Raw genomic sequence first — 13,531 nt, 5'->3', positions numbered from 1 at the left:
TACTTTCAAGACTGATTCTGAAACTCCTGACATTGGTTTAGTGCAATTATATTTGTTTATGTAATTTAGTTTTTCACTAATGCACATCTGCATTAATTTCCTCTCATTCTTCACTATCCTTATTAGTCAGGTGAGACGGCCTTGATCATAGAATTCTCCATGACTGGCCTCACCACCACAACATTGGTGGACAGATATTCAAGCATGGACTATTGGTTATTTTCAGTTTTTCTTCACCAAGATGGAACTTTTCATTTTTGCACATTGCTCCATTCAGTATTTCAGACACCTGACAAAACTCACCTGACTTAGCTGTACAACTTTAAAACATATTTTGTAATATACAGGCTCTGTATACCTGCATTCATATATGTGAGAAGATAGTACGTAGGGGCAAGAATAGGCCATTCAACTTCTCCATCCTGTTCTCTAGTTTAACTATGCCGCAAATTCCATTTACTCACCAATGTTCAATATCCCTTGATATCCTTGTCCAATGAAAGTCTATCAATCGCCTATTTAAAAAGGTTAAATGGCCAAGCATCATAGCCTTTTTGGGGAAATGAATGCCAGATTTTCATGACCTATTGTGTGGGGGGAAAAATAAGTCCTCCTGTCACTAACACTAACTTTGAAATTGTGTCCCTTTTGTTCAGAACTCCATCATCAGGCAAATAAACAGCCAGATTCTGCCATCCTGATATGGATGAATTGCGATTGGCAGCATTAAAAATGGCAGCCATGACCTGATTTTGCGCATTCCACTCATATTCCTGACTCCAGCAATTTTCATCAGCAAGGAAAAGGGGAGCAGGTTATGAGCCTGCACCTAGCTGTCCCAACATTGTTGGTTCCATTGCATGAGTGGTCATTTCAGACCTGCAATTTTCAAGGCATCAGGTCACTTTTGGAAGGTGAACCAGCTGACAGATATTGTGAGAACCATGAGGGAGCCATGGTTTACATAGAAACTTGAAGCAGGAGTAGGCCAAATTGGCCCTTTCAGCTTCTCTGTTCCGTTTAGAGTGAGAAACCATATGATAACCAAATTCAAAGGTTTTGCCAATTTCACATACCATAATGAAATGCTGTATCATAAATTAATTTTGTTTTAAAACAGTTATTGAGGATATTGCTTTATTTTGAATAGATAAGTGACTGTTAAATTGAACAGCATTATGAAAGTACTAACATCTTCAGATGCATTAAAGTACATTATCCCAATGATAAAGTGCTCTTCTGCATTGCACAAAAATGATATTCAGGTTTGATTGTATAAATTATTAACTTTGTCTTCATACTTTCCTTGATGTCTAGCTCAGGTGGTTGTTTGGCTGTTTCAAAGCTTTGACAGATGGCTGAGCATCTTACTGTCTTTAAAGGGTTAAATGTATTCAACTCATGAGATTTTGTTGGTTGAAATGAATCTCAGTATGAATACTTGGTTGAGTTCCAAACATACTAATGGATTCTGCTAAGCAGCTATTTTCTTTACTAATTTAGAGGATGTGTGCTTCATTGGCTAAGTCAGCATTTATTACTGATCCCCAATTTCTCTTAAAAAGGTGATGGTGTGCTGCCTTTTTCAACTGCTATTGTCCATGTGGTGTAGGTACGGCCATACTGATGTTAGGGAGGGAGATCTAGGATTTTGACCCAGCAACAGTGAAGGAACAGCAATACACTTCCAAGCCAGGTTGTTCAGTGACTTGGACAGGAACTTCCAGGTGGTGATGTTCTCAGGCACCTGCTACCCTTGTCCTTCTGGATGGTAGTGATCAAGGGCTTCGATAGTGCTGTCTAAGGAGGTTTGGTGAGTTCCTGCAGTGCATAAGAACATAAGAAACATAAGAACATAAGAAATAGGAGCAGGAGTAGGCCATCCAGCCCTTCGAGCCTGCCCCGCCATTCAATAAGATCATGGCTGATCTGTCGCTGCTCAGTTCCACTTTCCCGCCCTCTCCCCATAACCCTTAATCCCCTCTCCTATCAAAAACCCATCAACCCGCGTCTTAAAAATATTTAGCGAGACAGCCTCCACCACTTCAACGGGCAGAGAATTCCAGAGATTCACCACACTTTGAGTGAAGAAGTTCCTCCTCAACTCCGTTCTAAACCGCCCCCCTTTTATCTTGAGGCTGTGCCCCCTAGTCCTACTGTCTTTTTTGAGTGGGAAGAGTCTTTCCACCTCTATCCTATCCATCCCATTCATCATCTTATACGTCTCAATGAGATCTCCCCTCATTCTTCTAAACTCTAACGAGTACAAGCCCAGTTTATTCAGCCTCTCCTCATAGCTCAACCCCCTCAACTCCGGTATCAGCCTAGTAAACCTCCTCTGCACTCCCTCCAAGGCCAAAATATCTTTGCGCAGGTGCGGCGCCCAAAAATGCACACAGTACTCCAGCTGCGGCCTCACCAATGCCCTATACAGCTGCAGCAAGACCTCCCTACTTTTATATTCAATCCCCCTCGCTATGAAGGCCAGCATCCCATTCGCCTTCCTGACCACCTGCTGCACCTGCAAGCTGGGTTTTTGCGACTCATGCACAAGGACCCCGAGGTCCCTCTGCACCGTCGCCTGCTGCAGTTTTTCGCCCCGTAAGTAATAGTCCTTCCTACCATTCTTCCTACCAAAGTGGACCACCTCACACTTGCCAACATTAAATTCCATTTGCCATTTCCTGGCCCATTCGCCCAGCCTATCTAGATCCTTCTGTAGACTCTCCACACCCTCCGCACAATTTGCCGTTCCCCCAATCTTGGTGTCATCAGCAAATTTCGACACTCTACACTCGGTTCCCTCCTCCAGATCATCTATATAAATGGTAAAAAGCTGAGGCCCCAGCACCGACCCCTGGGGCACTCCACTAATCACCATCCGCCAATCCGAATAGCACCCGTTGACCCCCACTCTCTGCCTCCTATTTGACAACCAATCCTCTATCCACGCTAACACCCTACCCCCAACTCCATGTCCCTCGACCTTCTGCAATAACCTCTTGTGAGGTACTTTGTCAAACGCCTTCTGAAAATCTAGAAAGACCACATCCACCGGCTCTCCTCTATCCACCGCCCTAGACACATCCTCATAGAACTCCAGTAAATTTGTCAGACACGACTTCCTTTTAATGAAACCGTGCTGCGTCTGCTCTATCAAGCAATTCCCTTCAAGATGCCTCGCAATTTCCTCCTTAATGACAGATTCTAACATTTTACCTACCACAGACGTTAAACTAACCGGCCTATAATTCCCTGCCTTTTGCCTGGCACCCTTCTTAAACAATGGCGTAACATTAGCCGTTTTCCAATCATCCAGCACTTCCCCAGAATCCAGCGACGTTTGGAAAATAACCACCAAGGCATCCACTATCACCTCTGCCATTTCTTTCAGAACCCTCGGATGCATTCCATCCGGTCCTGGGGACTTGTCCACAATCAGCCCCTCCAGTCTGTCGAGCACCACCTCTCTAGTAACAGTAATGTCATTAAGACCCTCCAGTCCTACCACCTTTCCATCGCTAACACCCGGCAAATTATTCACGTCCTCCTCCGTGAAGACAGAAACAAAAAAGTTATTCAATACCTTAGCCATATCCCCATCCCCTACCACTAGGTCCCCTTTCTCATCCTCTAAAGGACCAACATTCACCCTAGCCAGCCTCTTCCTTTTTATATATTTATAAAAACTCTTGCTATCCTTTTTTATATTAAGTGCTAGCCCAGCTTCACAGTTTCTCCTACCCTTCTTTATCAACTTCTTTGTCAATCTTTGTTGATATTTAAACCTCTCCCAATCCTCTTCTCGCCCACTACTCTTAGCTACTCTAAATTCCTCCGCTTTTAATTTAACACTTTCCTTTACCTCCTTCGTTATCCACGGCTTATTACCTCTCCTCCTACTATCCTTTTTGACCATCGGAATAAATTTACGCTGCGCACCAAGAAAGATCTCCTTAAAGATCCTCCACTGCTCCTCAACAGACCCTCCCTCCAACGCGCTCCCCCAGTCCACATTCGCCAATTCTTCTCTCATCCTACCGTACTCCCCTCTATTCAAACAAAGGACATGTGTCCGGGAACCCACTTTCTCCTCCTCCATCTGCACCAGAAACTCCTCCATACAATGATCACTCTCCCCAAGAGGATCCTTCACCACAAGGTCCCTAATTCTACCCGCCTCATTACATAGCACCAGATCCAAGATAGATACCATCTTGTAGATGGTACAACATTGTTGCTGCTGTGCATTGGTGATGGAGGGAGTACATATTTATCAATGTGTTGCTTTGTCCAGGTGGTGTCCAGCTTCTTGAGTGTTGTTGGAGCTGCACTCATCCAAATAAGGTGAGGGTATTCTATCACTCTCCTGACTTGTGCCTTTCAGATTGTGGACAGGTTTTGGGGAGTTAGGAAATGAGTTACTCACTGCAGGATTCCTAGCTTCTGACCTACTCTTGTAGCCACGGTATTTATATGGCTAAACCAGTTAAGGTTCTGGTGAATGGTAACTCTCCCCCGGAGGTTGGGGGATTAATTGATGGTAATACCATTGAATGTCAAGTTTGCACCACATCAACCCAAGCTTGGATATTGTCCAGGCTTTGTTGCATATGGAAATGAACTAGTTCAGTATCAGAAGAGCCTTGAAGAGTGCTGAACATTGTGCAATCATCAGCGAACACCCCCACTTCTGACCTTATGATGGAATTGATAAAGCAGCTGAAGATGGTTGGGCGTAGGACACTATCCTGAAGAACTCCTATAGTTATGTCCTGGAGCTAAGATGACTGGCTTCCAACAACCATAAACATCTTCCTTTGTGCTGGACATGATTCTAACCAGCGGAGTGTTTTCCCTCTGATTTCCATAGACTACAGTTTTGCTAGGACTCCTTAATGCCACACTTAAGTCAAATGGGGCCTTGATGTCAAGGCCAGTCATTCTCATCTCATCTCTGGAATTCTGCTGTTTGACAAATTTATGAGCTTAAATAACTTTATAAAGTTATTTTCAAACACTTTTTGTTTACTTGGATGGGTTTATGAGCTTCACAAAGAATCCCCAATGCTATTATGCTTGTGAGTTCTGTTTACAGTAAATATTGGGTAAGTGGGTTCGGGGGTAGGTTTGGAAAAATTTGTCTGCAAACATTAATCCTTTAAGCCATTGTAACATTTTGCTGAGTCTGTGTGGTACACTTTCCAAGCCCAACATATCTTTTCTGAAGTTTTGTGACTGAAACTAAACTCAGAGCTCCAGTTTGATTGCAGCTCTGTACAATTGGGCATAATTTTCTTGGCTTTGAATCCCAGCCTCTTGAGCTAAATGTCAGTATTACATTTGCCTTTTTTTTTGCTTTTTGTACCTGTGCACTAACTTTTACAGATTTGTTTTTGCTGTCCTATACCACAGCCACAGGGACCGCCAGGAGTTGATGCAAGTTGGTTAAAAGGCTGGAACCTTTGTTCTGGGATTTTGACCTAGCTTAATAAAACAAGAAACTAAAAAACTAAAAAACAGTCCACCAGCCCTCATTCCTCAAAGCCGCTCACTCCGAACTTTCCCCAACCAAGACATATCTGCTCAAGCCATCTTACCCACCCCATGTCCTCTCATATCTCCATGACAACCTATTTCCATCTACCCAAACGCGTGGCCCCTCATACCCACCATGACAATTTATGCCACTCTAGTCACATCCATGGCTCCTTATAGCCTCTTTGCTGACCTAGTGCCAACTCATGCTAACCCAACACCTCCCACTCACCCCCTGACCCTTTAAATTGCCCATGTCAGCTTGGTACTAACTCATGCTACTACATGATCCCACCTACTACTCTTTGCCCTCACCACCCCCCAAGTCAAATCATCGTGGCAGATCTTGGAAGCCATTGTGGGATGAAATAAAATAAAATTGTAAGGGGGATTTTCAGGTTGGGTGCAGGATTGGTGGCAGGAGCAAGAAATCTCACGGGGATCCCAAAACACTATTTACGCCAGTGGAATTTCTTGTTCCGATTGTTCCTGTCAATAGTGTAACAGGAATCCTGATGTTGAGTGTTGAGATCCCCATTTTAATACATATAAATATTATTATCAGGCCTTAGGTTGTCCATTCATATCAGCATGCCAATGTGAATCACATTAGGTCTCCAGGGTATGTACCAGGTGAGCAGAAACCACCAGAAGAGTTCAGGTGATTTCCTGTCCAGTGCCTCCTTGAAGTTTATACAGATAATATCCATGGACACTTCCCTGTTAACTATTTTTGTGACAGCTTCAAAATTTTTTTTAGATTACCTATCCTTTCCAAATTGATGCTGACTCTCTGATTCGCTCATACTTATTAAAATGCTCAGTCAGTAGATTCAGTAACTTATGCACAAATTGCATTAAACAACAGAAACCACAATTTCCTGATTCCCCTGGCCCTCCTTTGTTAAATAATGGAGTGACATTTTCAGTTTTTCAATCCAAAGGCAAACTTCTTGAAACTGGAAAGCTTTGAAAAATGATTAAACTATGGATTCGGGGTTACCTAGGGCATGGTTGGCAATCAAAAGAAGGAAATTCTTGGCAATAGGTTCATTGCTATGATTTTTCAATTGTCGAGTTCCTACAAAGGGATCAAACTGAGGTCAAAATTTTCTCCAGAGACAGAAAGGGAAATAGCACTTTATTGGCTATTTTTAACTTGCAGCTGGCCTAAGAGCAGCTAAGTTGACAAAAATCTCTGAAGGGGTTGTCTACCTGTCGTAGTGTGTGACACTGTGGAAATGTGCAAACTTGCAATGAAAATTGTGAACATATTTGAATGGTTTAAACAGTTAAGAAATGCATTGCTCAGCCAGTTTTTGGACATATTTAAATCTCGCGGTTGTCACATTCCACAGAAAACTTGCTTTGAAACACCATCCAGACAAAAACCTTGACAACCCAGATGCATCTGATAAATTCAAAGAGATCAACAATGCTCATTCAATATTGTCAGATATAACCAAACGAAACATTTATGACAAATATGGCTCCTTGGGACTCTATGTAGCTGAACAGTTTGGTGAAGAGAATGTGAACACGTACTTCATGCTGTCTAGCTGGTGGGCAAAGGTAACTTTTGTTTTTCTTTTTATTTTGTTTCAATATACAATAATATTTTGTGCTGCTATAAATTAAATCAAAGCTGCGGTTTGAAATTCAAAAAGAAGGAAACCAGAATTTTCATGATAAAAATTTAAGTGCTATCAATGCAACATGTTCACTAGTTTACATATAGGTTCAAAATGCAACTTATGGTTTAAGCACACAAACAGCACAAAAGTTTTTTAAAAAATGTTCCTTTATTCCATTGAAATTAAAACTGGAATCCTCCAATCTGAAATTATCAGCCCCATATTTAAATGTCAAGGGGCAATATAAATCTAACAAACTATTTACAGAGAATATTCACCACCGATGCTCCAGATGCCTGTCCTAATCAGGGCCTCAGCTCCTCACCAGTTGTGTTCAGGTTTGTTTTGCTGCCAGCCTCTGGCAGCCATCCTGCTCCCCCCTCTCTCTCTCCATTAGGCTTCTCAGACTGCCAGTCAATCTGGCTAAGCCGCAATTCTCTATCCTGGTTCTTCAGCCACCTTCAGGAGACTTCGAGCTACCCTAGGCTCCTGTCACACTGCCACTCACCGGTCCTGGCTTTGTCCTGGCTACTTTCTCCCTTGCTTCATGACATCTAACTCTGACCCTCAGCTTGACAAAGAGCCTGCTCCCTGCAAGGAGGGACTCAGGGGGGATAATCGGCCCCCCTGCTTGGTGCTCTCATCCACCCTTGCCAACTGCTGCTACAGGCTCCACTACAAAAAGACACAGGCCAGGATTCTCCCAAAAAAATTGAAATGCTGAATTTGCGTAAAAATGGAGTAACTCCACTAGATATTTTAGTGGGATTTTTAAAATGAATCTCCCTGAGACACTCTATGATACACAGAATGTGGGAGATTCATGCTGAAAATCTGGGGGCTGGGCCTATTTGTGTTGGCAAGGCTGGCAGCATAGCACTGAGTGGGCCACCGCATATGTGAAGATCTGTCATAGAGGAGATTGGCACGATAGCCCCATACTGCCAGCCTTCTGATCACTCACTGTCCAGCTCAATCGCTGGCTAACACAGCCACCTTCCCCTCCAACTCCCCCCCCCCCCCCCCCCCCCCCCCCACCATCCCCACCACCCCATCGCTGGCTTACAGAGCTCCCCACCCATCCTGGCCTCTTGGTCATCTCCAGGACAGCCCCTTGGCCTGCTCTGATCTCCCTGTACTCACCCCCGCCCCACCTCCCCCACAGCTCCCGCACCCCGATGGCCTGCTCCGAACAGCTCCTCCCCTCCCTCCCCCCAACCCGCTATCTCAATGTAGAGTGGCTGCAGAGACATGCGGAGGCTACTGAACAACCTCCACTGATATCTCCTGGCTTGTTGCATTGCCAGAGCAGCACAGCGGGCTGGGAGAATCGCCTCCATAGTGTCTTGCCTATCCAGAATATATCACTTGGCCCAAAACCTTCTTACATAAAATGATCCCATGTTATGTTAAAGTTTTAAATGACACAGGGTGATTTTTTTTCAATGGAAATTATTACAGGGCTCTCCTTTCCTCTTGTCACAAGATCACCAGGACCCTTGGAGAGAATGGGCAAGGGTGATACTTTCCATTATAAACTGGCCTTGGGTGGGTGGTGAGCTGATTGATTGAGTCATGGACCTGGTAAACTCACCAGAGGCTGCAGCCATTAATATAGTTGGATCACATTCACATTGGGCAAGTGCATAAATGTCATCAAATGTGCGGCAAGCCTGAATCAGACTTTGTCTCTCTTCCCAATTATGCGAAGTGGGGTGGGAAGATTTTTGTGGGACCAGGGGGATCGTTCCTGCTGCCCTGATTCTACAAAAGTCAGTAGGAAGACAGAAGTTCACTATTTATTTTGTGCAGCTTCTTTAAGGACTGTTAGACCTCATACCATTGGGCAGATTGTGAATCTCACACACTTCACCTCTTGATCCCTGAAAATTGCATTGGGAATCACATTTTAATGAAACTCCTGCCTGAAACCAGTGTGCTCTGGTTGCCTGTTTCCATGTCCAATTGGAAGTGGCAGCACGAGGATTGCAATCCTGAAATAGGCATAAGTTCAGCATTGTGATTTTTCAGGGGGCACCCATCCCATTCCACCTGCTGGATGCAATGTAAATCATTCCCAGTGTAAATGGCCATGTTTGTCTGGGTTGTTTGCATCAAAACAACATCGGGTCATTGGGAAAATTCCCATAGAAATTTTACTTCCCAATCTTTTCTCTCCTTTTCCCATGAAGGGCAGGGATGAGAGCAGAAAATCACTGCAGTAATAATCATAGTAATGATACTGGTATTGGATCTGATTGTTCTGCAGTGCACTGTGTGTGAATGCTAAAACCCTGTGCCATGGTGCAATTCCAACATCCCAGAATTGCTACAATGCAGAAGTCGTCCTTTGGTCCATCGTGCCTGCAACAGCACTCCAAATGAGTGACTCATCTGCACCATTCCCCACCTTCTCCCTGTAACCCTGCACATTGTTCCTTTTCAGATAACTGTCTAATTCCTCTCTTGAATACTTCAGTTGAACCTGCCTCCACCACACTCTACATTCCAGCATTCCAGACCTGCTCTGTCATGACGCCTCATGATTTTTGAATACCTTTATCAAATCTCTTTTCAGCCTTCTTTTCTTAAGAAAAACAGTCCTTTGTGTATCCAATCTATCTTTATATCTGAAGTCCCTCAACACTGGAGCCATATTTTAATTATTTTATAATCTCCCACTTACTGAGGGAGAAGATTATTATTGGATACAATGCACACAACTTTGCTTTGAACTTTCTTGCATAAACTGGACACTTGTGGCCGCAAAATTGAGCATGACAGAGACGATTTTGAAGAATATTTGTCTTATTTTACACATCCAATCACATGGAGAAAAATTAAAATTCAAAATGTTCACCCAAAAAGTGGTCTTTCCCTTAATTCCCTGTATTGCATTTGGTTATTTTACTCTAAAGTTTGTGAAGATGCAGCAAAAAATACAACCTGAATTAGTTACATTAACATTACACAATGATTATCTTTCGCTAACTCATAGAAAAGCTGTGCATCTTTCAGTTCCTTGCCTCCCCCATCACTGCCACATTGCATTGAGGCACAGAAACAGGCCATTCTGCCCAACCATGCCAGTGTCTATATTATACATGAACCTTCTCTAATCTCTATTCATCAGTATAATCTTCAATTCCACTTTCACTCATGTGCTTATCTGACTTCCCTTTAAATGCATCCATGCTATTCACCTCAACTACTGTGTGGTAATTTGTTCCACAATCTTACTCTTTTTGTGACTGTGACCATGGTGCATTATTATTCTTGATCTTACGCAGCATATAACATGTCGAGTGGATTGTCCTCCATTCCTGCCAGTTCCCTCCTCTATTATCCAGTCCTGTGGAACTGCTCTTGGATGTTTCCACTCTTATCCATTGAAGACAGTTAGCGCATCACTTGCAATAGCCATTCTTGTTTTTCCTGCACTGTCATATCTGGAGACAACAAATATCAAAATTGGATTCCTTTCATTTCACCCTCTATTTGTTGCCCCTCTCTGATATTATCCATAAACATATGTTTAACTTCATGTTCACATACAAATTTTACTACAGACTGCAAGATAGAAACCAATCTGACTTATTTAAACAGCGGGCAGAATTTATAGGTTCTGCCTGCCATGGGAATCGGAGGGGGGGTGGACCGGGGGGCGGGGGGGTTGGGGGGGGGGTGCGGGGGACAATGCAAATGTCTGTTGACCTCGAGTGGGATTTTCTGGTTTTGGGGCGAGCGCTGCCCTAAATTCCACCTAGTGAGCAATATTAGCAATTTTGTAACTCATAGGAAACAACAGGCTTCGGACTTATCTTTTTGTGAACAATAAGTTTTGTGGCTAGGTTAGCAATGTGGTTGACTCTTAATGCCCTCTGAAATGACTGAGCAAGCCACTCAGTTGTATCCAACTGCTACAAAGAAAATACAAAACCAAACCGATCATCTAACATTGACCTAGGAACCAGAAATGATAGCAGCAAACCCAGCTTTGTCAACCCTGGAATGTCTTTTTTATGAATATCTGGGGGCTTGTGCCAAAACTGGGAGGTCTGTCAAACAGGCAGTAGCCTGACATAGTCACACTCATGGAATCACACCTTATAGATAATATCCCAGACGCCACCATCCTGGGTATGGTCTGTCCCAGCAGAGGTGATGGCGGCACAGTGGTATATAGCCGGGACAGATTTGCCCTGGTCGTCCTCAACATCAGCTCTAGATCCTATGAAGTTAAGTGGCATCAAGTCAAACATGGGCAAGAAACCTCTTGCTGATTACCCCATACCATCCCCCCCTCAGCTGATGAATTAGGACTCCTCCACGTTGAATGCCACTTGGAAGAAGCACTGAGGATGGTGAGGGCACAGAATGTATACTGGGTGTGGGGACATCAATGCCCATCACCAAGAGTGGCTCAGTAGCACCACAGACTGAGTTGGCGGGCTCATAAAGAACATAGCTACCAGACTAGGTCTGCGGCTGGCAGGTTGGTGAGGGAACCAACAATAACAAAAAACATATTTGACCTCATCCTCACCAACCTGTCTGCTGCATGATGACAGTATTGACAGTAGTGACCGTAGAACAGTCCTTGTGGAGACAAGTCCTGTCCTCAGAGGATATCCTCCATCGTGTTATGCACCACTACTTGTGCTCAATGGATTTCAAACAGATCTAGCAACTTAAAGCTGGGCACACATGAGGAACTGTGGGCCTTTAGCAGCAGCAGGACTGTACTCATCCATAATCTGTAACCCCACTCTATCACCAAGCCACCTGATGAAGGAGCAGTGCTCCAAAAGCTTGTGATACCAAATAAACCTATTTGATTTTAACCTGGTGTTGCAAGACTTCTTACTAAGCTAGGGGATCACGAGTGCAGAAGCATGCGAGGAGCACCAGGCATTACTAAAAGAAATGAGGTGTCAACCTGGTGAAGCTACAACACAAGACCACTTGCATGCCAAACAGCACAAGCAGCCAGTGATGGACAGAGCAAACCAATTCCACAACCAATAGGTGAAATCTCAGCTCTGCAGTCATACCCACATCCAGTCATGAATGGTGCTGGACAATTAAGCAACTCAGTGGAGGAGGAGGCTCCACAAATACCCCCATCCTCAATGATGGAGGAGCCCAGTACATCAGGGTGAAAGATAAGGCTGAAGCATTCACAGTCATCTTCAGCCAGAAGTGCCGAGTGGATGATCCATCTCGGCCTCCTCCTGAGGTTCCTGCATCACAGATGCCAGTCTTCAGCCAATTTGATTCACTCCATGTAATATCAGAACTCACCCAGATATGATGCGCCAAAGGGCCTTTTTTTGTGCTCTGTGACTCTGGCTGAAGGCATTGGTTATGGCAAAGACTTTTATTAATATTCCAGCAATAGTACTGAAGACTTGTGCTCCAGAACTTGCTGCACCTTTAGCCTAGCTGTTCTAGTATACAGCCACATCACTGGCATCTACCGAGCAGCATGGGATATTGCCCAGGTGTGTCCTGTATCCAAGGAACAGAACAAATCCAACCTGGCCAATTACTGCCCAATCAGTCTACTCTCCATCATCAGTAAAGTGATGGAAGGGGTCATCAGCAGTGCTATCAAGCAGTACCTGCTCAGCAATAACCTGCTCACCGCTGTTCAGCTTGGATTCCACCACGGTCATTCAGCTCCTGACCTCATTACAGCCTCAGTTCCAAAAAGCTGAATGCCAGAGGAGAGGGGAGAGTGACTGCCCTTGACAACAAAGCATCATTTGACCAAGTGTGGCATCAAGGAGCTCTCACAAATTTGGAATCAGTGGGAATCATGAGGAAAGGTCTCTGCTGTTTGGAGTCACATCTGACACAAAGGAAAATGGTTTTGGTTGTTGGAGGTCAATCATTTAGGTTCCAGGGTAATGTCCTCAGCCAAACCTTCTTCAGCTGCTTCAGCAATGACCTTCCCTCCATCATAATGTCAGATGTGGGGATGTTCATTGATAATTGCACAATGTTCAACACCATTCACAACTCCTCAAGTACTGAAGCAGTCCATATCCAAATGCAGCAAGGCCTGGACAATATCCAGGCTTGGGCTGACAAGTGGCAAGTAACATTTGCCCCACACAAGTGCCAGGAAGTGACCATCTCCAAGAGAAAATCAAACCATTGTCCCTTGACATTCAGTGGCATTATCATTGCTGAATCCCCCACTCTCAATAATTGGGGGTTAGCATTGATTAGAACTGGAATATCCATGTACCTACAAGAGTAGATTAGAGCCTAGGAATCCTGCAGCGAGTAATTCACCTCCTCACACCCAAAAGCCTGTCCGTTATCTACAAGGCACAAGTCAGGAGTGTGAT

The 13,531-nt window shown here is 44.1% G+C and overlaps 1 protein-coding gene across 8 annotated transcripts in view; it reads left to right on the top strand.

Annotated features, from left to right (window-relative positions):
• Positions 1-13,531, top strand: part of dnajc5b (DnaJ (Hsp40) homolog, subfamily C, member 5 beta) — a 125,636-nt gene that overhangs the window by 101,323 nt on the left and 10,782 nt on the right. For all 8 annotated transcript variants that reach the window (XM_080194156.1, XM_080194149.1, XM_080194155.1 and 5 more), the window contains one exon: positions 6,897-7,110. In XM_080194156.1, coding sequence (XP_080050282.1) covers positions 6,897-7,110 — 214 coding nt within the window. The remainder of the gene's footprint in view (positions 1-6,896; positions 7,111-13,531) is intronic.

Source organism: Carcharhinus amblyrhynchos, chromosome 8 (assembly GCF_965287045.1).
Source record: "Carcharhinus amblyrhynchos chromosome 8, sCarAmb.v2.hapA, whole genome shotgun sequence".
NCBI lineage: Eukaryota > Metazoa > Chordata > Chondrichthyes > Carcharhiniformes > Carcharhinidae > Carcharhinus > Carcharhinus amblyrhynchos.
The sequence above is the reverse complement of the archived record's forward strand: the minus strand, read 5'-3'. Positions and strand labels throughout refer to the sequence as shown.